The following is a 27,063-nucleotide window of genomic DNA, read 5'->3' as shown; positions in this document are numbered from 1 at the left end:
ATAACGCACCCAATTGGAGACGCTTTATGTCTGAACCACCTCCAGCAAAATCTAAATTGTCCTGGGACAGCGATGAGCATAAGACAAAAGCCACGTGGCCATGGTTATTACTTCTTCCAGAGATTCATGCAGGCTGCAATTAATTCTCATTAATTAGCTCAGCCACCTCAGCATTTAGTGGGCTTTTTAAATAGTTCTGGGTAAGTGAACCCACTGGGCTTGTAAGCACAGCTGTGACTGTGGCAAACAGAATTATTTGTCAGACAGCCTTTTACTTCATTTTCTATTCCAGTCAGACTGCAGTCACGACTGTGCCAGGCTCCTGGGGTTACTACCTAATCAACATGTTGAGCTGTGGCTGGAAAAGGGTCAGACTTACAGCTTAGTAGACATGTGGGCAGGCAAAACTGCCAGGATACTAAGTCATCGAGTGCCTGGGCTACCAGGTTTGGTAGTTCTGAAGGCTTCTCTGTGACCAAGATTTTAAAAATATTTCCTTAAAGAGGCGAAGTCTTCTTCATCAGTGGGAAGGTTGCCAAAAGGACCAAATGCCAGGGGAAATGGCTATTGAATTTATGGTGTAAATTCCCAAATGCCCTACAAAGTAGCGAAGAGAGAAATAGGGGAAGCAGCTTTAGAGGTAATAACAGACATTAAGTCCTGGCAGGCAATAGGCAGTCCAACCAGGACTGTGTCTGCCTGTGCAAGATTCAATCAATTCTAATCACAGAGTATGCAGCACAGCAGCTAGGCTGCGTGATGGAAGGATCTAGTCACTTTCACTACTTAAAAAGGAGAGACCATTTTAATTCATGAAAGAAATGCTAATGAATTTACAGTCGTTTGCTATTTAAAAGCCCATCTCATTTTTCCTGTATCATGACAGATAGGCATATACCTGTATAAAACAAGCGCAAACTCATTTCACTTTGATTATAAAGGCAGACCAAATTATCCTTCATCTTTGAAAGAGTTATCCAGGGTGGGACCCATCAGCAAAATTCTGCTGCTGGCCCCACTTTCCTGTTAATTACTTAACTGAAGATTCTAATTTGGAGCCCAAGAATCCTATCAACAGCAGCATAATTACTCTGCCTTTAATGAAAAACATTTGGATCTGGCAAGTGAGGCCACATCATCCCATCACAGTGGCAGCTGCTCCTGCCAGGAGCTAAGACTAAGCAATATTTTTTCCTGGCACACTATTTCTTTAGCTGCTCTTTTTTATTAGCAGCAGCTGGTTGGCCATTTGGCTATGGAGAGAGAGATACACTATAGCAGGGGAGACAAAGGGGTGGCAGAGGAAGAACAAAAAGCATCACATTTCCTTAGTAGTTCCTAATATTATCCAGAGATTTTGCAATGACAGGGAATCCCTGAATTTGCAGGATTCTTTTGCTCACTATGACACAGTGGCTGGAGTTATACAAATAAGTATTTGGAAAAAAGATGGATAGCTGCATTCAGATTTTATTTGAATCTTGATCCTGTGCCTCACATTTTACTGTTGGCAACTCTTAAGCACCTCATGTTGAGCACTCTTGATGTCAGCTGCTTCACCTTTCTGTTTTAGTCAGTGCATCTGGACACTGAGCAAACTCCATAGCACCATCTTGTGAAAAAATAGTCAACTGCAAGCTGTGGGGGGTCTACCAGCATTACCTCAGGCCACACAAATCTAGGGTTTGATCATCCCATCAACTGCTTGCAGCCAGGCCCCAGATACTGAACTGTCAGCATCTATGTATTTACATAGCTCATTACAAGCAAACTGTGATTCTACCTTGAGCACGCTCACGCACGCGCACACACACGGTTATTTGTATTGCAGTAGCACCTAGAGGTCACAATTAAGAATAAGCACTGCGTGCACACACATGCACAAAATGACCCCGACCCAAGGATTTTACAATCTAAGCCAGGGGTCGGCAACCTTTCAGAAGTGGGGTGCCGAGTCTTCATTTATTCACTCTAATTTAAGGTTTTGTGTGCCAGTCATACATTTTAATGTTTTTAGAAGGTCTCTTTCTATAAGTCTATAATATATAACTAAACTATTGTTGTATGTAAAGTAAATAAGGTTTTTAAAATGTTTAAGAAGCTTCATTTAAAATTAAATTAAAATGCAGAGCCACCCGGACCGGTGGCCAGAACCTGGGCAGTGTGAGTGCCACTGAAAATCAGCTTGCGTGCCCCCTTCAGCACGTGTGCCATAGGTTGCCTACCCCTGATCTAAGCATACGTTGAGACAAAAGGTGGATGCAAACCAGACCAGATGCAGGGAGGTGGGCAAGTACAATGAATTCATTTTTAAGTGTGTTTTATCTTCTGGGGCAGCGTGGTAGATTGTCCCATTAGAAATCATTAATAGTGCTATTTGAGTTAGGTAATTTATGGTAGCAGCTCTTATATCTATTTCCAGTAGTAATTTTAACACTTCCATGGTGCTTTTCATCCTTAAATCTCAAAATACTGTACCCATCTTTGTAATCATTACTTTGACTTATAACATTACAAATAAACACTGTCAGAGTTCAGCAAGCTTTGTAGCATGGACAGTATCTTCTTGGTTAAGTGTCTACAGCAGGGGTAGGCAACCTATGGCGTGTGTGCCAAAGGCGGCACGCGAGCTGATTTTCAGTGGCACTCAAACTGCCCGGGTCCTGGCCACTGGTCCGGGGGGCTCTGCATTTTAATTTAATTTTAAATGAAGCTTCTTAAACATTTTAAAAACCTTATTTACTTTACATACAATAGTTTAGTTATATATTATAGACTTATAGAAAGAGACCTTCTAAAAACGTTAACATGTATGACTGGCACACGAAACCTTAAATTAGAGTGAATAAATGAAGACTCGGCACACCACTTCTGAAAGGTTGCTGACCCCTGGTCTACAGCATGTTTTACACTGCATGCACTTCACCACTACCTCCTCAAGACAGACATTTTAGGGTTTCCTGTACCAGAGTGCCCTCTGCTGAATTGGAAAACTGACATCTAAGTTCTGCATTACCCTATGAAAGCTACATGTAAGGGGTAGGGATGAGACACTGGGATATTATCCATTTAATATAGGTTCCACTAGTAGGAGAAAGCTCTTTTGCTACTACTCAAAGTAATGTCAAGAGGTTAGCATATTATTGCTCTTTTAAACCCTTTTCACTGAAGAGGGTGATCACCGCTTATGTCTCCAAGCAGGCGTTATGCTGCAGCAACAGAAGCCACGCTGCAGGAACGGCATCTCAAGGACCCAGTCCCATTCGTCTGCTCACATGATAAAAAAAACCAAAAAACAAAACACACCCTATCACCTGTGGGTGAACAAGTTACACAAAGTGATCGCTCTTTATCTGACTTATCAATCCTCATCCTCAAAGGAAACCAGCACAAACACTTTCAAAAGATGAACCTGGGAGCTTAAATTCATTAGTCTGCGGACACTAAAAAATCATGAATTGAACAGGATTTATGGCTTATTACAACAATCTGTAACCCACTAACTGCCTCTCTTTGTCCTATGACTGAAGAGGTGCTAATGGGCTACTCTACCTTGTATGGTCCCTGACAATATGTGCTAACTGCTTATGCTAAACTATCTGTTCCACCTTTCAGGTTTCAGAGTAGCAGCCGTGTTAGTCTGTATCCGCAAAAAGAACAGGAGTACACCTTGCGTTTTGCTGTGACTGGAGTATCTTTCCCAGACCTGAAGAAGAGCTCTGTGTGGCTCTTTCACCAAAAGAAGTTGGTCAATAAAAGATATTACCCCCCACATATTGTCAGGGACCAACTTGTCTCTTGCTCACACGAGTCATCCTACTGGTTTAAATGAAACTATCCACATAAGGGTGGATCTGGATTTCAAACCAAGATTTCACTGCCAATTTATGTCAACATCTTGGCAACAGAGGGACACTGCATTTGTGATAAAACACCACAGAATATTTCATTAAAAATAAGAACTTTCTGGAAGCAAGCCCTGGTCTACACTAGAGTTAGGTCAACGTAAGGTAGCTGAGGTGGATCTAACTCAGTAAGTGTCTACACTAAAATGCAGCTCCCACCAATGTAACTCGCCCACTACATCAATTTAATAAGACCGTCTCCACTAGCAAGCTTACAGTGGCACAGCTGTACTGATGCAGCTGTACCGCTGTAAGATCACTCGAGTAGCTGCTCTATGCAGATGGGAGAGAGCTTTCCCATCGACATAATTAAACCATCTCCAATGAGCGGCAGTAGCTGTGTCCACAGGAGAGCATCTCCTGCAGCCATAGCGCTGCCCACACTGGCACGCCTGTCCACGTGACTTATGTCGCTCAGAGGGGTGTTTTTTTCACATCCCTGAGCGACACAAGTTATACCGACAAAAGTGCTAGTGTAGACATAGCCTCACTCCAACTCCGTGAGAGACGTAGTGCTTAAGTCCATGTAGTTAGGTCGACGCGGTGTCAGTGTAGACGCTGCATTGCTTACATCGACTGTGGCTGTCTTTCAGAAGCTGTCCCACAATGTTCCACACTGACAGTTAAATTGGTGCAAGCGCTCCTGGTGAGGACGCGCACTGCCAGCACAAAGAGTAGTTAATTACAGCGGTGGCTGTTAGTCGAGGTAACTGAGGTCGACTTAATTTTGTAGTGTAAATTTGTCCTAAGATTTTGCAAGCACAAGGTTCGTCACTGGAGTACATCTCTGTCTCTTTCACCAAGAGAAGTCGGTGAAACAAGAGCAGCCATGAGAACAGTTTCTGACGTTAGGGATTTGGAAAGAATTGTCACAGTAAGTATTTATACATTGTTACTATAGAAAAAGCTTTATCATGCAAGTTAACACTCCCATTCTATTTACAACATTGTTAGCGGAAACCCTGAAGTTTGGTTTGGTTGTTTTTTTTTTTTTTTGAGCGGAGGGGCGGGGAAGGTAAGGTACGGGGAAGAGAGGCATTTAGGAGTTCCTGGAGGACATTCTACAGTGTCAGGGGAAATGTCACTGATAATTTAAATAGCCTTCTGTCAAAGGACTAGAACTGCACAAAGGCAACCCAATTTAACCATACAACTAGCCAAGCTGGAGATGAAGCGTAACTCCATATCTGAGCAGTCCGCAGTTTTCTAGAGTATGGCATGGAATATCTGCACAAGAGGTGTGCATTTAAAATGATGGGCTTGTGAAGTTTATTATACAAGAGGTTTATGTTCCTTTCTCTGTTACAGGAAAAAAATCAAGAGGACTAAGGATCAAAATATGGGAGCCATTCTTCTTTTACTAATCAAAGGAGCCAGAAGCTCCTTTGTCTCCTCATTTAAGCCCAGCTGCTTGTCTGATTAAGACTAAAATGGAATTCAGCAGACAAATATTCTGGCTAAATGCCTCTTTTAAGGGCCAAAGATAGAAATAATTCAGTTAATGGTTTTGTTTAGCCAACAACATTTCCTTGCCAAGTAGAGTAGAAGGAAGGGCAGGGAAGTGTTCCTTATAGGATCATTCCTTGTAAAGCGAGGTAAATAAATACAGATACTGGCTGAAAATAGCGTCTTCCACTGGACGTAGCTAGCACCACTGATTTAACATCTGGTTGCCTGACTTTCAAACCTAGATCACTAAAACAAAAAACTGCTTCTGTATCTAATGACTTCAGCACTTCTGAAAGGCCTCAGATTGATTTTCTTGGCTTTAAATTATAATAAAAGCAACACCTCGTGACCCCTGCCCCCCAATTACCTTGTGTGACCCCCTGTAGGTTGCAACCCATCATTTGAAAAAAAAATCACTGCCCTAAACCATCAGGACCACAGAAGCCACGTATTGTACACAATGACTCACCGTACTACTGGAAATAGGATGGCTCCACAACACAGTAGGTCTACCAGGAATAGAATTCATTTCCACAGCCCATGGTCAGTTGTTGCCTCTTCTGTTGACTCTAGGATGATGTATGCCACATTTGCCAGGACCTACAGGACACAACAAGACATTAACACTGCTTCACAGGACCACTCGACAAAAAGAGTCTAAAAGTGGCATCATGGGGCTCCACTTTTGTCTTTCAGCGACTCCAGATCAAGTGCACCCATTTTACATGGAAAAAGTTGTGGTTGGTTGTTTTTTTTTGGCTGCCAGCTCTGCAACTCAGTCTGTCCTCATAGAAAGAGCCCACACTGACACTCATGAATCAACACCTGTAATTATGCTCAGCAACACTGCACCCTTTTGTCTAAAAATCATATGCTCAGTGACACCTTCAAAGGATTTTCACAGGTGTAATTGACTGAACATAATTTCTGCTGATATATAAGAATAAATAGAATCCTTGTTACTCTTTACTTGTGCTGATCTATAGTGCCAATGGGAATAAGAAATAGCAAACTTATTCATTTAAATATGTAGATAGAACTGAATACACACAAGGAGCAGATGGGCCAGTACTGAGGGCCAGTCTCCTGGTCTGTCGAAACTGAGTGAACGACTCAATGTTCTGTGCTTCACATCCCACCTCTCCTGCTCTATGCGTGTCCCAATGGCATCTAAGATCTGTGCTGTGGTTTTTAAAAGACAGGAAGCTAGCTTACAAGGTAAGAGGACTAAGGTCCACTGTCCGATGCCTCCAGTACCAGTACTACTACTTCTGGAGTAGGAGGTGCATTCTGGCCACTATGAACACATTGGGCATATTTTACCTGAAAGCCTGGAGACCTCCAATTCTAGACTCCTTCTGTTAACCTCTCTTCAGTGGTATAGGGCAGCTAGTCCCTGATCTCTGCTTAGTAATTTAACAATATTCTAGGGGCCAAATTCAACCCTAGTCCCTGGTCCCTTGGATCTGCTATTCAACATGGGGGAAAGTTGAAAAGTCACTCAAGTGATCAGACCTTGTCTCCTCCACAGACACTCAAGAGATTACAACTCGAGCTCCACTGTACTATCACTGCATTGATAGGCTTGTTCTGGGAATAGCTTTGCTGTGCTACACTTGATGACCAGTACTCTAGTGCAATTTGCTATCATGTGGGAGATCTTAGGCTAGAACCCACCTTTTAGGAGCATTTAATCCTAACCCTAATTGTTGCCAGTTCTGTCCTCACCTGTAGCGGGATGACAATCATAAAGACCGTTTTGTCTTTATCTGAAAGGATGTTTAATGAAAGCCCAGCCAGTGCCGATCAGTATGATGGTGATGAACAGCAGAAGGTCCTTCAGCCTGAAAAAGGAACAAATATAGCAGTGATACACAGATCCTAGTAGAGAGCAAGAGAGAGAGCCTGGAGCACTGGGACTGGTGCAAGACCTGAGGCCTGAACCAAAGTCAGGCCGTGTATTAAAGCAGCTGCTTACAAGTTCACTCTCTGGTATACGAACTTGGCAAAGGTACTGCTAGCATTGCTAAAACACAGGCACTCCTAGGAAGTACTAGTCATTGGATATGTATGTGAACACATTCCAGAAGATTAGCACTGGTACTTCCTGACCTAACACAAGGTAAGAGCAATGATGAATAGGGATGATTTGCTTAAGAGATCTGGAGCAAGGTACAAGGAGGGAGGGGTAACAAGCCGATGTCATGAAACACATAAGGTGGTACGTAAGTTGTTTGTCTCAGTCTATAAGCGTCGGGGTACCTTGCCTTAAAACTCTGTGTGGTTAAAGGGAAGAGAGAAATTTCCACTGCTGACTGAGCTGCTCCTTACTAGTGGGCACTCATGTCAGTGTACCTGAAGCTCCTATGGGCCGCTAGGACCATGCCTTGAAGGCAATAAACCTAGCTGAGTGCCCTTGTCACCGAACTGTGCCTGTGGTCTTTCTTTATAAACAACACTGAGGTTTGGTGAATGAGCAGGCTGCACTCTTTGCTAGCCCTTTGGAAGAGAAGGAGAGCTTTAGAAATGAGCTAGCAGAGTTGGCGGTTATGGTTGAGTAACATCTTCGTAGCGGTTGGTGGAGATTCCTTCATCAAGGAGTGTGCATGTCTCATGAAAGAAGGGCCACTGCCTCTGTTACTGTAAAGCGCTGCAGGGATTTTGGGTGAGCAATACTTTATTAGACAGGACAGTATCTGGTTAACTAAGTCCAGGCTCAAGAATGCATGTCATGATTTTATTTCATATGTAACCAATTGTTTCCAATACTTCTATTTGAATCTCTATGCTGTGTTATATAAACTTATACTTCATTTCAGTATAAAATATCTAAGTGCTGTGAGTTAGGCAGAGCAGTGAACTGAGGTGAAATTGGTAAGCTGGGGCGTACTGTTTCTTTGGAAGCAGTAAACCTGCAGGTCCTGAAAGGGTCCAGTGGATCAGGAGCTGGACGCTCCAGGAAGAAATTTGGAGGGCTCAGGGCTATCACTAACCCATAGAGAGACAGCGGGGCCTATGAGGCCTAGAAGGGAGGGCTTGTGTTGCCCGTGGCAGTGGAACTGGGGAGCTGACCCACAATAGGCACAGACAAGGCTTCCTGACGCTAAGGGCACGCTGGTAGCGAGGTGCCTCACAACCCTACGTACCTTCGGGAAGCGTTACAGAGAAGAACGATCAACAAAGAAAGCATGGAAGGAAGAGGACACAATGGAAAGACTGTCAAGAGAAGTTTGCAGAGAAAAGAAGCGGAACTCCAAGACCTATGAACCCATGCTATGGACCAGATGGAGGGGCAAAGAATCATGGGCACTTCTGACCCCATGTAAACAGGAAAAGGAGTTGAGAAGTGAAGATGTGCACGACAACCCCACCCCGATATACCTGCCTGCAGCCACATCACTTAGGGCTGTAACTTCATCAGCTCTACCAGGCTAAGTCAAACTTTAGAACTCGAAGGAAACCCAAAACTTCTGCAGCAGTGGTGTTGACTCAGACAGCAGCCTTTGCTTGATGTCTATAAGAAAAGGAATACGCACCTTTGCGCCAACACACAACGTTAATATCTTGGCCAGCGGTGGTCTTTAGCATTCTCATTGTACTACTTCCAAGAACAGGAAGGCTAGTTCTCTCTCCTAATCAAATTTCAATGTGAAGTTGACGCTCTGTGGCTGCTGAGTGTCCCCTGTAGTTTTAACGATTAACATTAACTTCTCCTCCTAAGAAATACTGCACAACATTGTTGGCACAAAATTCTTGCCATGTTCCACCCCAGAAGCAGCTGTGTTTCAGTAATGTGAGAAATGATCCTTATATAGATAATTTGGAAAGTGTTTTGGAATCTCAGCAGGGAACATGCTGTAAGGGCACAAGCTGCCATTTCCCTGATATACCTTGCCCTGCTTTCCACTTGTTCCACTTCCCCCATATGGGAGAAACAAATAGAGAATATTTACTGCACAGAACATCGAGGACAGAGACTTTGTGAAAGGGAGGGCTGCCATTAGCCAGTGAATCTTAAACACATCATTCCTGTAAACACAAGGGGGCAGAAGTAGCATAAGCTGAGAGTCCCACGGAGGCACATTAAAAAAAATGCCCCTTGAGATACCGTATCATATACGGACACATTCTGTCTGGGGCTTATAAACCGAGCTTCCTGTTAAGGCACCATTCTCTTCAATAAATGTTTCCGTCTGAAGTAAAGATGAATGTGGGTATTTAAAATGGCAGTGCTGTACGAGTATATTTTGCATAAGGATCACTTTAGAAAATTCAAGAGACAAGGTGCGTGAGAATCTTTTATTGGACCAACTTCCGTTGGCGAGACAGAGAACGAGAACACAAAACTTGGTCCAATAAAAGATATTGCCTCACCCACCTTGTTTATCTAATATCCTGGGACTGACACGGCTACACCACCACTACATACAACCGTAGAAATTCACCTTAGTTTACATCTAGCTCATTTCACGCAGCTAACAAATTCCTAGTTCTTTGCATTTTGAAGTCATTTTGTTCCTTGTGGGACTTCGTATCCTGAAGCGGTACCTCTAGAGTGCCTGTTGAGCTACAGGAGTATCCACTAGCGGTCAGTAACAGCAATCCCTACAGTTGCCATTTCCAATTAAGCTTTCTCGGCAAATCAAATAGCCTTCAGGAATAAAACAAATTTTGGTAAGGTTTATATTTAGAAGCTTTTTAAGCATGCAAGACTGTTTAAAACTACAAAGTTGTCTTACTGTAACTCAAAAATGGTTGAATCAAGTTCTGTTGGGAGGCCAAGGGAAGGCAAGAGGAGGAAAACAGACAAAACTGTTCCCCTGCAGAGACCAAGACAAGCCAGGTTCACACTTGTCATGATGCTGTAGAAAATTAGTTTACCTGCATTTACGAAGGATGTGGATCCACACGGTCCCAGAAAGAAAGAAGAGGAGAGCCATAGAAACGTAGAGCTTTGGAAGTGGGATCTCACCCGCCGAGAGGTAACTTTCAGGATTCTTTTCCTTGATCTCTATCTGAATAGAGAAGAGAAGTGTTAGATGTGTAGCTGAGAGAGACCTTTGACTATCGCCATTAGCTTAATTATTGCAATTCACAATCACAGATGTACGAGCTTAGAATTCATATTCCTAAAGTAATAGTGCTTTCCACCCCAAGGAGTCCCAGAATACTGCACACTAAACACATAGGAATCACTTCTTTGAAATGCAGCTGCTGCTTAATCATGAACAGTAACATTATACAATAAGAGAGGACAGGAACTGAAGATGCCTTCTGCTGCTTGAGTTGCATAGGGTAATTCAGGGAAGCAGAATGTAACTTCCTCCAGGAACAACTTATTACAAGCAGTGAATTGTATGGTCTGTCCATACTTGAATCAGACACACTAGCCAGAGCCTTGTTTAAATACGAAGCATAGCTCATATTCTAATGTGTACAAGCCTTCACAAAGATTCATAAAACACTTAAAATCTCTTACATCTGTTACAATAGATTTCTTCTCCTGTCAGGGGGAAGGAAGCACTTTCCTACTGCAATTCTACTACAGAGATCACTGCTACAGCAAGTGAAACCAAGTTTTCACATCAACTGAACTCTTCAAGTGCTTTTTTAAAAAGCTGGAATTTGTTCGGATTGTGTTTAAAAAGCCCTACTGAGGCTGGTGCTAACAGACATAAAAAAGCGAAACACCAGTTAAATCAACTTGGATCTTCACATAACCCCACCCACCACCACCTTCAACTCGAGTCTCATTTCCCCTCCTACCCACCCATCTCATTCTTGCAGATTATAAAGGTGCAGCTCAGGGACGCTTTAGGCTGCCAAGTTCTCACATTTCCTAGAACACCTATGATAATACTCTGATATTCAGATGCTCCCTTCGGTGATGTATCCTCTGTTAAGCTAGAAAGACAGAACTCACAGAAATTCAAGAAGGCTGATAACTAAGATTTAGACAGTGCCCTTAACGGCTGCCGTTATGTAAAGAAAAAGGATTCGATGAGAGAAGAGAAGAGAAGCACACACCACTACATTGGCTCTCCCCTCATCACAGCATCTAGGTCACAGTATGCAGGCTGTGCATGGCCCTGGTGGAGTCTTTACATCTTCATCCACTTCTTTCTGGCACTATGTTTTATTCCTTAAATTCTTCCTATTACACCACAGTTGATACTACAACTACTTCCTTAGAGGATGCCACTGCTATGAAATGAGACATTAGAAGGATATGTTGGATACAGCTGGGTCTCCCCACCCCAACTTCCACCCTGCCTCCCCCAGCAATCTGTGCAGAGCACATGAGTTGGTGCTCCTATGCTGAAGTCTCATGCATCATCTCACGGTACTGACTAAGCAAATGCAACAGCTCTAAGTTATGTTTTACACGTGATACTCACATCAAGGCTCAATAGGAGCTGATCACTGGTCTGCACAACACTGCCAACACACTTGTGGAAGCAAAGTGTACAGACCTTCATTTTCAGAGCTGATATTAAAATAAAACAAAAAATAAGAACAAGGAAAGTCAGCATATTTATACCTTAGAAAAGCATTGCTCTGCTGTAAAACAATCTCCATGGGAATATGAAAAGTCCTTGACATTTAGGATCATACTGCCCCCTTTCCGTACCTGTACAGTCACAAAGTTAGCAAGATGCCACTGTTTGTAAGTCAAATATACTCCATCCTTACACTTAATCCCTTGACTATGCCTTCTGGTAAATCCAGTGCCATTAGATACAGGAATCATAGCATTTCAATAGCTTATTTTGTGTGACATGGTACAACGTCCTAAGAATGACAGGCAGAACCAGAAGATTAGAACTGAGTAAGATGTGAACAATTTTTAAGGCTAAACCACAAACTCAGTCACATGCCACAAAATGTTTTATCAGCAGTAGCCAGCAGTTAAGTTTTAGACAAAGCAAGTAAGAGCACTGAAGTGAGAAAGTTTGTTAATCTGGTCTCACCCAGAAGATCTACCTCTTAGACTGGTGTCACACTGCCAACCCATAGTTAATTTAAGTTTTTATATATTTTTGTATCCCTAATTACAGAAGGCAACATTTATTACATTCAAACTAGTACACTGTAAGGAGCACCATGTGAATGAGTGGTTTACAAGATACGCTAATGCATCTTATAAATAAGAAGTCTTTTAGATCTTACTCCCAAAAGAAGAATCCATCTAAAAAAATGTATGTGCTATCGAGAGGCAGATTTATTAACGGAATGGGAGATTATGAAAGGGGGCAGTGGATTTATATTTTTCAGTGACTGCTACAGTGAAGGGAAAGAGTTTATGGAAGAGCTACTGACAAAAATCTTACCTGGAATGAAACAGTTCCTTTATCTTTACGAAAATGGTGCACTTGGCTCCATTACATTCTGGGGAAGAAGAGTAATAATAATAATAATAATAAAATGCATCTAGAAGTGCCTTCTAACAGGTAAATACTGCAGTTGTGTCATGAAATCAGAAATACATGGTGTACTTTGCATGACTTATACCTATGGCCCTTCGTTTTCAGTATTTATTTTATTTAAATTTTCCCAGGAATTGATCAGAGTTTATTACCACAACAACAAAAACAAATCAGTGTAAAAAACTATTAATTTTTCTGGGTAAATATCAGGGTTCATTTTGGTGGACGGAAAGACGGGGGGGAAAAGTATTCAGTAGATTAATACTTTGAATTCCATTCATCAATGTGGTTTGCTGCAGAACTAAAACAGAACTCAAAACACAATGCCACCTCTGAGTTTAATAAAACAATACATCTCTAATCTCCAAATAAAACTTTTCATTTGAATAAACAATTTACTGTTGTAGACTTGTAAATATTTTTAGGCTAATAGTTCTATTTAATAATTGGGCCACACCATTTGCAGCACATACACTCAACTTCATCTTTTTCTCCTGTTTTTTTTTTTTTTTTTTTTTTTTTTTTTTTTTTTTTTTTTTTTTTTTGAATTTTCAAATATTTCCTTGTGTTCTGAAACATATTCTGACAGATTTTTGTTTTCTTCCCATTTTAGTGTGTCAAATCTTTTAACCATTATCTGCTAAGAGCTTGAAATGTGTATGTGGTGAATGTGAAATTCATCAATACGTTCAGATGCACACACACTTCAGAGCTTGCGTGCGTGCCTGTTTATTGTGTGTATTTTCTAGACAAATACATAGCCTTACTTCAACAGGCAGCTTTGCATATACACACAGACTAATGTATTATCGTAATACATGTAGCTCATGCAATGTATTATATTTTCCTAATAAAACAAGTTATTTTTATATATTTGAATGATACAAAAGTAGGGTACAAAAATCAGGAAAAAACTGAATACTTTTTGTAAAACCCAGGAATTTTTCGGTAAAAATCGGTTTAAACTGAAAACGAAGGGCTTACTTATACCCCACACTGATCAATACACCCACTTTCCACTCCAGCTTGTGTCTGAAAGATCCACCCCCGCCCCGTCCTATTAGCTTATCCTGAAAACAACTAGTTTCAGTCTTACCTGAGTTGCTGTTATGCTTCTTTTAGACTTGTCACCTAGAGAATAGAGCATTTAGAGCAAATTCAGACACTTTGAATTCAGAAATTTGCAAACATGCTGTATTTTCTTCTGTTTTGTGTCTGGCCATTACACTACCCAGTTTTAATCTTGTCTACCTACCAGCTTCCTACCAGATTTAAAATCCAAAAGGCAAATCTTTGACCACATACGATCACCAACTGAAGATCAATAGTGTTGGATTTCCCAGACTCATGTACCTCACAGGAAATACTAGTACTAAAGAAGTCACTGTTCTAGCCCTCCCACAGTAATGTCACAGTAAGTGGTCATGTGTTATCTACCAGATTAAGGTTGAGCTACTGTCCTCAAACTAAGTTTTTCTCGAGTTGATGAGTAGGCCGTGATGGAACAGCACATCCCGTTCACAGTCCCACTTCAACAGACTCTATGAACATTGGCTGGAGATAGAAGCCTCCAAGAAGCCATCAGGAAGTGAGAGTTCAAGACCCGAGCTTAGGCAATGACCCTTGGATGGCAGCATGTTGTACCAACACACATGCTGCATTTCTTAACACAAGACCAGGCAAGAGCAGGCACACTCGTGCAGCAGAGCTCTCAATAGATTTGCAGATTTGATTATTTTTATCTATTTAGTGCCAGTATTGTTTTCATAACTATAAACCTAGTAGCCTAAGTACAAACATGAAGAGCAGGCAGCCAATTTTCACCTAAAGCTACACTGGAAATTGTGAGTGTTACTGCAAGACAGCCACCTTGAGCCATTTAAAATAAGCCTCCTACATTTCTTCCTACCCCTTTCTCAGTGACAGGATAACAAACTGTTTTCAGGTAATCTCATCAGAGCAGAGATCGTCAGATACTGGCACCCCTGCCGATAAAGAACCCAGACAATAAGCCACACAGACTCGGGGAAAGGCTGCTGTCGTAGAAGATATTATTGTCACTGTGTTAAGATGAGCAAGAGTCAGAGACTTGAGCCTAAAGGGTGATGTTGAGCCTAGTTGAATTTAGCACATCAAGACAACGTGCCAGGTTCTGGCTTAGTAAGGCTACACCATGGATAAGTCAGGACACAATTTGGCTCCATTAGTTTCAAACAGACAAATTCAGGTCCAGAACACACACATAGAAAACCCCACAGACTGAGGGTTTCCTTGTGGAGTTTCTTTTGAATTCTTCTGTTTGGGGGGAAAGGCATTGGATAGCCCACATGGCTAGTGTTGTCAAACCTCCCAGATTATGGACCAGGCTATAGACACAGCAGCCCTCTGCCTCAACACTGGCTCCTCAACAGCACTCTAACAGGACTGTTAGCAGCCACTTCCCCTGGACCAATCCTGAAAGCCGGGTCCAAAATCTAAAAGAGCTTTACATAGTTGAAAACTAAGATACCAAGAAAGTTTCTCACTTCTACACTGGAGTCCATCCGCAAAGTGTTACCAACTACCCCCAGAGTGGTAAGTAGCTGCTGAAGGGATGCCAAACACTGTAATCAAAGTAGAATCCAGTTAATCTGAACCACATAAGTAACAATAAATACAGCTTGATAGTTGGGAGTCGCAAACAGTTTGTTCAGAGAGTTGGGACTCCACAACTAGAGCCCTGCAAATCCACGGATATCTGCTTTATATCCGCGGACCATTTCTGTGGATCGTGGATTGGACGCAGATACAAATTTTGTATCCACGCAGGGCTCTATCCACAATAGTATGCGAACTGTCACATGACAAGATATTCATACACACCAACTGGTAATGTTTCTATGCTGGAAGTTACAGATATCCAAAGAGATATCATGAATGGGTTAAAGTAAGAGTTTTTTCCCCTATGGCTCAAGGAGTCTAGCCATGACAAACTGTTGCACATACTTGGACCAGAAATCCTGGCAGCAGCAGTACAGTCTGACTAGGTTTGGCAGGCTTACCTGGGCCACCAGGACTTTGGTTGCTCCCTACATTCGTGCGCTCAGACTCACAGGTTTGTTCTGAAGTCTTGGTAGCCAACCCAATGGCATCTCGGCAGTCATGAAGAAAATTTTAGGCAACTGGGCAGCAGCTTCTGAAGAGGGCTCTACTTTCACACTAGATGAAAGGGTTCTTTTACACAATGAAGGCAAGTGGAGCATTCACAAGCAGGCTGTTAGGCATATATTGTGTAGAGCTGGAATAGCAGAACAGTCTTCCTTACACACTAGAAAGGATGGCCCTAGATGAGGGAACTGGCTAGCAGCTAGACTAAAACCAGAGAGAAGAACTGAAATTCATTTAAAGACTATTCAGGCTAGAGAATATTCAGCTCAATATAGACAGTCCCGAGGGAAACTATCCACTAAAGTGGATTTGAGGACAAATTGTTCACCAAAAGGTATGAGAGAAAGAGACACTGTTGTTTTGAATTACTTCAATTTTTTTAGTCAAAGAAAAGAGAAAAAAGTTTCTAATAAGCACCCTTTAAGAATAGTAGGCCCTGAATTCCCTTTTTAAAAACCACCATTAAGGGATTTCTGCTCCTCCACTGTTTGGAGTGGACAGGCCCAAGACCACCACCAAACTGCGAGTGCATGAGACAGGAAGTGATCAACACCACAGTGAAAGTGATGCTAAACAGTTGTGTCAAACACACAAAGTGAAACAGAAAGAGAATCCCTTCCACTAACTTTTTCAGTTTTAGTAGTCATGTGTGTTACTTGCAACCAGAATAGGGAAAAGTTTTCACTCAGGAATAAGTAATAATATGATTTAAGTTAGTGGCAAAGTTATAAATCCATGGTACACCCACATCTTGAATACTGCGTACAGATGTGGTCTCCTCATCTCAAAAAAGATATACTGGCATTAGAAAAGGTTCAGAGAAGGGCAACTAAAATGATTAGGGGTTTGGAACAGGTCCCATATGAGGAGCGATTAAAGAGGCTAGGACTTTTCAGCTTGGAAAAGAGGAGACTATGGGAGGGAATATGATAGAGGTCTATAAAATCATGAGTAGTGTGGAGAAAGTGAATAAGGAAAAGTTATTTACTTGTTCCCATAATATAAGAACTAGGGGCCACCAAATGAAATTAATGGGCAGCAGGTTTAAAACAAATAAAAGGAAGTTCTTCTTCACACAGCGCACAGTCCACCTGTGGAATTCCTTGCCTGAGGAGGTTGTGAAGGCTAGGACTACAACAGGGTTTAAAAGAGAGCTAGATAAATTCATGGAGGTTAAGTCCATTAATGGCTATTAGCCAGGATGGGTAAGGAATGGTGTCCCTAGCCTCTGTTTGTCAGAGGGTGGAGATGGATGGAAGTAGAGAGATCACCTATTATGTAGTCCTGCCTTGTGCGCAGGGGACTGGATTAGATGACCTCTTGAGGTCCCTTCCAGTCCTACACTTCTATGATTCTAGATCGTGGAGCTCATGATCAATTCCACTTTTATTTATTGACTTTTCTCTATGTGTGACACACACACGAAGTTTCAGAGCATCCATGGGGACACAAAAGTACATAAACATCATCAAAATAGCCCCTCCTGGCCTTGGAATCTATGAATCTTCCCTATTCAAAAAACATGTACAGATTTTGCTAGTGCAGCAAATAATTATGCTTTGTAATGTGGTTTAGAGGAACAGTAACAGTGCAGAGGACCATTACAAAATCCATTGGGGAGGACTGTTTAGGAAGCAATTTGAGATCACCACTTCCCAACATAATCATTGCAGACCAGTTAGAGATTCTCCATAAGGAGAGAGGATGCTAGAGTAGCTTACCCAGATCCATGCAAAACAACACTAAATGCGCCTAAGCTGCAAGAGAACTGTAACTGCCAGCAGTGGAAAAAAAGCTAATAGCTGTACAACTTAAGAAGCAACCCCAGCTCAAAGGGTCACAGTATTCAACTCAAAGAATTTTACAGGAAGCCTGAATATAGGCTTTCACCCAGAGCTTGATAAGGCACCAGTAGTCTGACCATTCTCTTTTCCTAAAGTGTACGTCTTTCTCTGCTCCTGTACTGCTGTATGTAGTGAGAGATTATTTTATAATGGGATAAGAAGTGCAGGAGCTTCGTCTCTCTCAATACTTGCTACGTTCCACGAATGTTAATGGAAGATCTCTATGTGTCTACAAAGTCACTTACTGCTGAGTTGCTCTTGTCATCAAGGCTCCAAGGTCCCTTCAGTGAAAGGTTGCTGACACTGACCATCACGAACGCACTCTTGAAGAAGCCAAAGGTGCTGAGGTGAACTTTCTGCCTCACATCATCCTGGAAGAGATTTAACAGACAATTGTTATAACAGTTAAACAGGCAGGTGTCTGCCAATTAAAGATTTGTTGTGTGGGGGAGGGAAGACAGTGACATTTCACTTAAGTGAAGTTGTTATCAAAAACAGACTCTGGGTAAACTCAAGGAGCCAAATGTAAGTCAGTTTTGGGCATCCTTCAGAATAGAACCAACTACTTCATGAGAGCTGGTCAAATATAACTTCTCAAATCATCTGAATGCCACAATATTTTTCAAAATATATTAAAGATTTTTTCTTCAGTATTTCCCTGGTGTATTCATGATAAAGATGCAAATGAAGACTATTGTCTTGGCTCCACTGCCTAGTGTAATATCGCAACACAAAAAATAAAGTTGTTGGGGGATCAAGACAGTCAGTCACGGTTTCAATACTGGTTGCTTTTTCTAGAAAGCAGCTGTTGTGGCAAACTAGAGAGGAATTAGCTGATTCAAATATATTTCCCTGGCCCAAGCCCAGCTCTCATTTAGGTATGTTATAAATACCACATTATACTGTGATCCTGTCAAATCTCACATGTTAAGCAAGGTCAAGCTGGGTCAATGCTTAGATGATCCGACAAAAACCTAAGGTGCTGGAGGAGTGGAGTAGGTAATTCAATAAGTGGCCATTTTCCTTTCTAGAACTCAATGAAGGCCTCATCTTATAGCTAATGGACACTCATCTGAGAATACCATCTTTTAGGTGAGACAAAATGAGATACTTGATATCTGTGGTCATGAAGGTTTTCATTGCACTTCAAGAACATTTGTATTAATTCCACTAATAGCATAGTTCCACCTCAAGTAATTACATTCTGTGTACACAAAATCCCCTTGGAATTTTAGCTGTGGTATTCTCAACCTCCTGACTTAAATTACTAGAGTAATTGTGTTTCAGCACCGGAGGAAGTGATCCTTTTTTTCCCTTTTTGATCTAATGAAGGTAAGGCGGCTTAATTAGGTAAGGCTTTTAAAGCACATCATGATTTTCAGATGAAAGGCAATTAACATTAAAGTGTTATACACAGGGATGCCAAAGCATGGAGTAGGAAGGTCTTAACCCTACTATTTTGCATTGGTACACCTAGAATTCTGCATAGTCTGGGACATCTCCCTCCTTGAAAATCGACAACCAGAGGGCAGTCAGAGCAGAGAAACAAGAACTAAGACTAATTTAAGAGGAAAAATTTAAGCATGTATTGTTTGTCCAATTTTTAACTAAGAAATTGGACAGCCGTATGAAGGGTATAAGGATTAAAGATGGAGATATTCGCCTCCACTCCCAGGAATAATAGGATGAAACTGAGCAAAGAAAAAAATGTAGGCTGAATTTGATCAGTTAAATAGCGAAGGTGTATTAGATAGTAGAATACTCCTGAAACCCTCATTGCTCAGGCAAACTAAAGCTAGCCTGGACAAGGCATTGGAGAACTGAGCAGGGGATCCACAAAGCACACTAATAGGTTCTCTTCTCTCACCTCATCTCTGATTTCTATGAAACTTGTTCGAGATCCCAATTTAAAATACTCTTATGCATAATTATCACATACATATATGCACACTAGTTCTAATAAGAGGTAACCCCATTATTAGGTTATTTGTGAATAACCAGATGTGAATAACCAATGCTCTGCAGGAAAAATATTAATGGCACATTTTCACAGTTCATTCTTTGTTTAACAGATTATTTTAGTGTTTTCTCTTTGGCTTCTGGGTCATACTTCTGCACTTGAAACAAGAATCTACCTGGTTCATTTGCTACTACTCTCCATATAATGATTATTAATCCAAAATATGAAACCTATACTGTTTAGATAATATACAGCAGATATAGTTTACCCACGCTTGGTATAAGAGCCAGTCCAGATATGGGGGGGAATGAGTGTGGAAAAGATACAGGACACTTCTGTGGTATCTAAACTTCTATCTTGAACAGGGGGTGTGTAGTTTAACTTGCAATCAGAAGCATTTGTTTGCAGCCCAAGAAAGAATGATGTTTGGAAAAGAAATTCAACTTAAATTATACTTAATCAGCAATGTTTCATTAACATGCATACTCCCTCACCAAAAGATGGTCAAAAAAGTTTAATACATTACAGCCAAAATATTTTTGCTCTTACTTTTACCCGGCTTTAAATACTTGCACAGTTTATAGATCTATTTGACTGATTTTCATCTTTTGAAGAAATGGCACATTTTGTCATTAGTTTCTAATAAGAAAAATTATATGGTTGGAGAGCACCCATGAACATACCAGATCAGCAGTTTAAAGATTATAAATTGTTAATACTTATCTTGCCTCCCACTAGTAAGGTTCTTAAGACTCAAACAAATTTTGCTTTCATTTCAAGTGGGGTTGCACAAGTATAAACAAGAGCAGAATTTGGTCCTTAGATCTGCAATAAAAATGGGGGCTCAGGGCCACTAAGAAGGCAACTTGTACGTTGCATACTGTTTAATTCCAGACAAAATAAGAAGTTATGTCGACCTGTGACGAGGGATATGGACAACTGAGGTATCACCAAACACCCATAATTGTAACTCATACATGAAGTACAGGTACTTGCAGAAAAGCTGTATAATGGATTTTGGAAGGTTATCCCACATGAGTAACGGAAATCTGAGATTGTTTAAAGAAAGACTCCAATATAATAATAATGTATTAAAATTTTAGCATCTTAAAACTAATTACACAGGAAGCTACTAACCAGACAACATGATGTAAAATAGAACAGAATATTTTCTCCCTTAGGAGTTAGTGAATTGAAGAGTTGCTGTAAGGTAAGATATACTTGTTCATTTAACAACTATTTAAGAAACTCTTAATACAACAATATAGAATTTCTGTACAATTCTGTTAGTGGGAAAGCTTCCAGTGATTTCAGAGGAGACCAATTATTTTAGCCTTACTTTGCATCAAAGTTGACCACCCGCTGACAAGTATGTAGCTGGGACCTTTACAATAGGTTTTTCCCATGCCATGAAACAATTTGAACAAGAGTTATTTAAGGTCCCAATGTTGTGCCAGACACCTAAAAAACAGTTTTAAGGACTTGTCAAAAGCTAGTGATTTTTTCTGTCATGTTAAAAAATATAAAATAAAAAAAGTGATGCTTTGTCCACATAGGGCAATATCACTATACTAGCTGAAGTAGTTTAAAAGCTAATAATGAAAACTGTTTCATAGTACAGGAAGATTTGAAGTACAGATTAGGCCTGAGGGGAGCTCCATGAAGACATCACCATCTTTTTAATTAAAGAAAATGCTGAAAGTTATTTCTGGAACAGCTTTGAAAATACTTTCCATGTGTATGTTGTTGTTTTTTTAAGTGCAGAGGGTTGTTTTTTTTTTTTTTTTCATGTTTCTGACCTTCTCTGAAACATTCTGCACAAAATATTAAAGTCACAGACCACATGCACTCCCAAGGAGAGAGTTTCCCCAAGTGAATCTTACTTTTATGGACTAGTCTTTCAATAGCAAAGCATTTCTTTGTATCTTCAAAGAGAAAAGATACTTCATAAATAAACTTATAAAAATGACCCTCATACTGAAGGATGAGAAACAAAATAATCTCTTTCTAAAAGCAAACAACAAATTCTAACAGAAGGAACACTCTTTGCGCCAGTGTGTTAACTATTGTGAAATCACAATTATGTGGGTTCTTTAACCAACTCTGTTGTCAGCAGTTTGTTTCAGGAAGTGTAATGTCAAATATTCACTTAGAAGCTGTGGCCTTTAATTTGGCAAACAGACCTGGTGTAGTTAGTTACAAGTGAAGAGCCAACAGCAGAAACATTTTACAAGGGATTTCTCACGATACAGTTAATGTATGAGCTAGGTGTTTGCTTAAAAGTTGGAAGCCACTACATAAAAGGTGGTAAGGGGAGATGCTGCACTTCCAGCATGCATTTTGTCAAATCCCTATATAAATATCATAAGCTTGATTTTTAAGCACCTTTCTTTTCCTTCAATGGGAAGTCATTGTCAGTTCTCACAACACTCCTGTGAGGTTATATCAGTATTCCATTTTACTGTTCAGGAAACAGGCAGAGAGGATAAGTGACTCACCCAGAGACAGCGAGTCAGTGCCTAAGTAAGAACTATAACTCTTAACATCAGCCTCCCACAAAGCCTGCTGCCTTAAAATAATAGTGTAATTGATAGAATGGGGATTGGCTTTGGAGTGAGTCACTTCCCCACCCGCCCTTTAAATATAAGAACATTCTTACTGCTGCAAATACTTTAAGGGTGATTAGTGTGCATTTAACTAAGCATTTCCTATCTTTTGGGTTGTAAACTCTCACCCTTAGTTTTCCCTGTTATAAAGATCACATGATGCCTGTGTAATAACACAAGATTTGATATAAGCTCATTTGTGTTATCGAAGCAAATACTTTATTTTCATTGCACTACTGAGGACATAATGCCATATTACCCAGCATTTTGAGATGCTGGGCTTGGGGTGAGGTGAGGGGGCACAGCCAACAGCTACTAGGATAACTACTGGCCAGGGTCAGTTTGAAAGTCTGGGAAGTGAGGAAGAGAACATAGTAGTACCCAGGAGAAACTGGTCTAGTGCTTGGTTGCTGCTCACAGCTTTCTGAAGACACCAGTCTTCTGGATTTACTGCTTTCAAGCGGGTAGTGCAACTAACCAGTGTCTTGTCAATTTAACTCTACTGCTGCTGGAGAAGCCTGTGAGCATGAGCCCAAGCAACAATCTCAGGAAGGCAATAATGCAATAGCTTAAAATGCCAAACATTTGTAAGAAATTTTAAAAAATTCAAGTTCAAGCCCTGCCAAAAAATATGGTTTAGTTTCCTTTTATCACTAAGGAAAGCTTCCTACTTGCCAAGGGCCAGTGAGTTTTTCAAGCCCTCATGTAAGAGATTTGAGATTTGTTATGGTTACTAATAGATGGCCCTTCAATAGTTCCATTTTGGATAGCACAACATTCAGGTATTTGCATACTACGTCATTTAGGCATGGTCTACACTACAAAGTTAGGTCAACCAAATCAACTTGTTTCAGTCTAGTTCTCCATGTGTTTGCACCTAAATTTGTCTTCTGCTGATGTCAGCACCCGGTTACAGCGATGCAAGAACACCACCTCCTAGAATGATGCAGAGGCACAACTCACCTACTTGCACTGACACGGTGCGAGTGTTGACTCCGCATTACTGTGTTGACTCTAACAGTCCTTCAAGAAGCTAACCCACAATGCCCCTCACCACACAACAGTGGTTGCTCTGGTCACTATTTCTGACCCCTGGGCAGTGGAGGTCAAGACTTTGAAAGCCTCAGTGTGCTTTTGAAATGCTTTTTCCTGCCCATCTTGGCAAGCACATATAATAGCCCACCTCTGTGAGCATCCGACCTTGCCAACTCCATGCATAGTGAGTTACAAGATGCATTCCTGCATGGAGCAGGAAAGAAGTCAGCGCTCCTCGGGCTGTGGGGAGAAGAGATTGTGCAAGCACAGCTATGGAATAGCCGAAGAAATATAGACATCTATGTGCAGATTGCACAGAGGATGCTGAAACTGGGCATGACAAAGATGAGCAACAGTACTGTGTAAAAATGAAGGAACTTCAGCAGGCATACCACAAGGTGAGTGAGGCCAATAACAAACCTGGAGCCACCCCCAGGGATCTGTTGTTTCTACAACAAACTGCAAGCAATACTTTATGTGGACAGCACCCTGCATTCTACTGTGGACACTTTGCAGGAGCCTCATGCCAAGATCCCTGCAGTGCACAGCAGGGAAGAGGAACCCCCTCTCTCAGGGGCAGACGTAGACCATGCAGCGAGTCAGAAGCTGTTTGAAACTCCACTGGAGTCAAACCATTCCTGCTAGGTGAGCGCAAATGAGCCCACTGATGAAGGGGAAGGGAGCGTGGGTAAGTGTGTACTTGCATTATTCCTTATAAGCATTTCTTACCTTTTTGTTGCCCGAAGCCTCCTTTCTCTCCCTTCCCCCCCATTTAAAAAAAATGGCTCCCATCCCACCCACAAGTTAAGAGAACAAAGACATTGATTTTTGATTGCTCACAATACTTGCACAATGTTAGCAAATAAATTCAAAAAATAGTATGGCAATCCAAATTACACAATCTCCATCACATCAGCGTCCTGAGCTTGGATAGCGGCAGAGGTAGAGGGAGTGTCTGCTTTTCCATTTTTTGGCATGGTGGACGAGGCAGGCAGAATCAGGCAGAGTGCATTGTTTATCAGAATGGAGATGTCATTTTTATCCTCTTGTGCAATCTTGATCAGACTTGGTATGGTGAAAGTATAGTTCTCAGAAATCCTTGGGCAAATTGCTGGTATCCCACAAATCACTATCAAATGTCCCACTAGGCACTGCACTAGAAGTGGAATGGGGCACAGACTGCCTACCCATGAGTGCACCACTTTTTCCACCTATGCAGACACTCATGATGAGCATGCACAGTGCCCAAGTGATATTCAAACATCGGCAGCCGTATGCTGATGTAACTTATCTTGACTGAACTTTGTAGCACAGATGTGGCCTGCACATAAATAACTATAGTGTTGAGACCTAGTCCTCTCCTACTAGCATGCACTCTCCCCACCTCAAGTAAAGTAAAGTTCTGCAGCCTTCCTAACCTAACTAGAAGCAGTGAGTAGGGCTAGGTCTGCTGCCAATACCACTTACTTTGGCATGTTCTGGGGCTTCCCACTAACAAAAAAGAGAAGGTAACTGATAGGAACTATTTGCACTTTAAAATGCTTTCATCCTGATGATTCCTAGAGCACTTTACAAAGTATACAGAACCAGTGAGGAGCAGTCATCTCTAGGGTGGAGGGCAGCCACAATCTAGACCATAGTGGGAAGGGAGGAAGTTTTGATGGAAAAATGCTAGGGCAAAGCAAGCCTCTTCTCTTTTGAGAAGAATCACTGGATACAATAGCTACATTGCTCGGATGGGTTGTTAGTCTTTGCATCTTTCAGGCCAGGCCGTAAAATAGACTCCACAGCACTCCATTTGTCTGCCTATGAAAGGGAAAGGGCTAAGACCACCCTGAGTTTGAATATGTGGTTTTAGACATTCTAAATACATTTCAGATCACTAGAACCACAACTTTGGTTTAAAACTAGTCCAGAACCTCACAAAAAGATTAGTTCAAGAGTAATAACACTTTGCTACAGATTTGTTTTGTTCACACTTCCTAGCTATAACACATAAGTAGGAAGATTCAAGGATAGAGTCAACACCTTATATGATAGTTACAGAATTAAATTCAATCTTAACTATGTATTAGCTACTTTTCTGGGCTACAGAGATCATAATACATTTATGTTCTCAACATTATTTAGATAAATTTATGGAATTAAACTATCAAGAACTGTCATCTGTGATGAAAATTTTCAGATTGAAAGCGGATTTCCCCCCCCCCCTTTTTTTTTAACCTTTAATTCTTAACCACCATTTTTAATGGACACGTGCTCTCATAACTCAAGGATCAACAACTTCACATTCCTCCCATCCATCCAATTTGCTAGAGTATAAGCAGCAGCAACCTCTCACTTGAAGCACATTGAGTGAACAGTGGATCATGAGGCTTACTTGCATTGTCTATAGTATGGTTTCATAGACAAGGAGGCATTGGTGAGCACCAGCAAGGGGAAGACAGTGACAATATCAAGGATCCAGCAGCAGAAAAGTAGCAACAGAAGTTGATCAATCATAAAACAAGAGGATTCAGCTAAACTCACAGCTAAACTTACTAAAAGTTCTATAGGCTTTCCATAGTCTTTGTTTTTAAGAGACTTGCTATATTGATACATTTTATTATACCAAATCCAAAAATATGCTAGATGCTTTAGAGCAGGGGTTCTCAAACTTCATTGCACCCAGACCCCCTTGTGACAACAAAAATTACTACACAACCCCAAGTATCAGAGGGGTAGCGTGTTAGTCAGTATCCCCAAAACAACAAGGAGTCCGGTAGCACCTTAAAGACTAACAGATTTATTTGGGCACCCGCTTTCGTGGGTAAAAAAAACACACTTCTTCAGATACATGGAGTGAAAATTACTGATACAGGCATAAATATATTGGCACATGAAGAGAAGGGAGTTACCTTAAAAGTGGAGAACCAGTGTTGACAAGGTCAATTCAGTCAGGGTAGATGTGGTCCACTCCCAATAACTGACGACCCCGGGGGGGGGGGGGGGGGGCAGAAGCCTGAGCCCGCCAAGTCCCGCTGCCCTGCGGGGGGGAGGAGGGGGAGCAAAGCCCAAGCGCTTCAGCCCCAGGCAGGGGGACTGTAACCTCAACCCCGCCACCCTTGGGCTTCAGTGGGGCTCGGGCTTCGGCCCCATACCCCAGCAAGTCTAAGCCAGCCCTGGCAACCCCATTAAAATGGGGTCCAGCCACACTTTAGAGCAGTCCAGGGCAGCTTCGGAGGGAAGCTAAAGCGCCAGCAGCGGGGGGCGGGGGAACAGGGCAGCCAGGCCAGCGGGGGCCCAACAGGGAACACGGAACGAGCCCAGAAGAAGGGGCCGGACACAGAGGAACGGGGACAAGGGGCGGGGCCCACACAGAGACTACAGAGCCCCGGGGGCGGGGATGGGGAGTCGGTGGGGGGGAAGACGCCGGGGCTGAGCAGCCCTTGGCTACCGCAGGGGCCCGCCGAGCTCGCCCAGGTCTTACCTGCAGGCTGAGGCGATACACCCGGTTCCTGCCCACAGCCACAGCAGCGCCCCCAGGGCCAGCGCCTTCCCCCGCGGAGAGCAGGTACCGCGGGCGGCCATCTTCGCCCCAGCGTCACTTCCGGGCCCGGGGTCATGTGATCGGGGGCGGCAGTGCTGGGGTCATGGAGGGAGTCTGCGGCTGGGGAGGAGAGAGTGACGGGGGGCGGGGCGTGCGCTTGG

At 41.9% G+C, this 27,063-nt stretch overlaps 1 protein-coding gene across 1 annotated transcript in view; it reads right to left on the bottom strand.

Annotated features, from left to right (window-relative positions):
• Window positions 1-27,063, bottom strand: part of GPR107 (G protein-coupled receptor 107) — a 53,534-nt gene that overhangs the window by 24,623 nt on the left and 1,848 nt on the right. The window contains 12 exon segments of the mRNA XM_029912758.1: window positions 5,829-5,954; window positions 7,083-7,131; window positions 7,133-7,235; window positions 8,721-8,735; window positions 9,262-9,383; window positions 10,236-10,369; window positions 11,753-11,813; window positions 11,815-11,841; window positions 12,686-12,743; window positions 15,291-15,384; window positions 18,018-18,143; window positions 26,843-26,943. Coding sequence (XP_029768618.1) covers window positions 5,829-5,954; window positions 7,083-7,131; window positions 7,133-7,235; window positions 8,721-8,735; window positions 9,262-9,383; window positions 10,236-10,369; window positions 11,753-11,813; window positions 11,815-11,841; window positions 12,686-12,743; window positions 15,291-15,384; window positions 18,018-18,143; window positions 26,843-26,943 — 1,016 coding nt within the window.

Source organism: Terrapene carolina, unplaced genomic scaffold (genome assembly GCF_002925995.2).
Source record: "Terrapene carolina triunguis isolate 2854851 unplaced genomic scaffold, T_m_triunguis-2.0 Scaffold238, whole genome shotgun sequence".
Taxonomy (NCBI): domain Eukaryota; kingdom Metazoa; phylum Chordata; order Testudines; family Emydidae; genus Terrapene; species Terrapene triunguis.
This window is presented reverse-complemented; position numbering and strand designations above follow the sequence as displayed.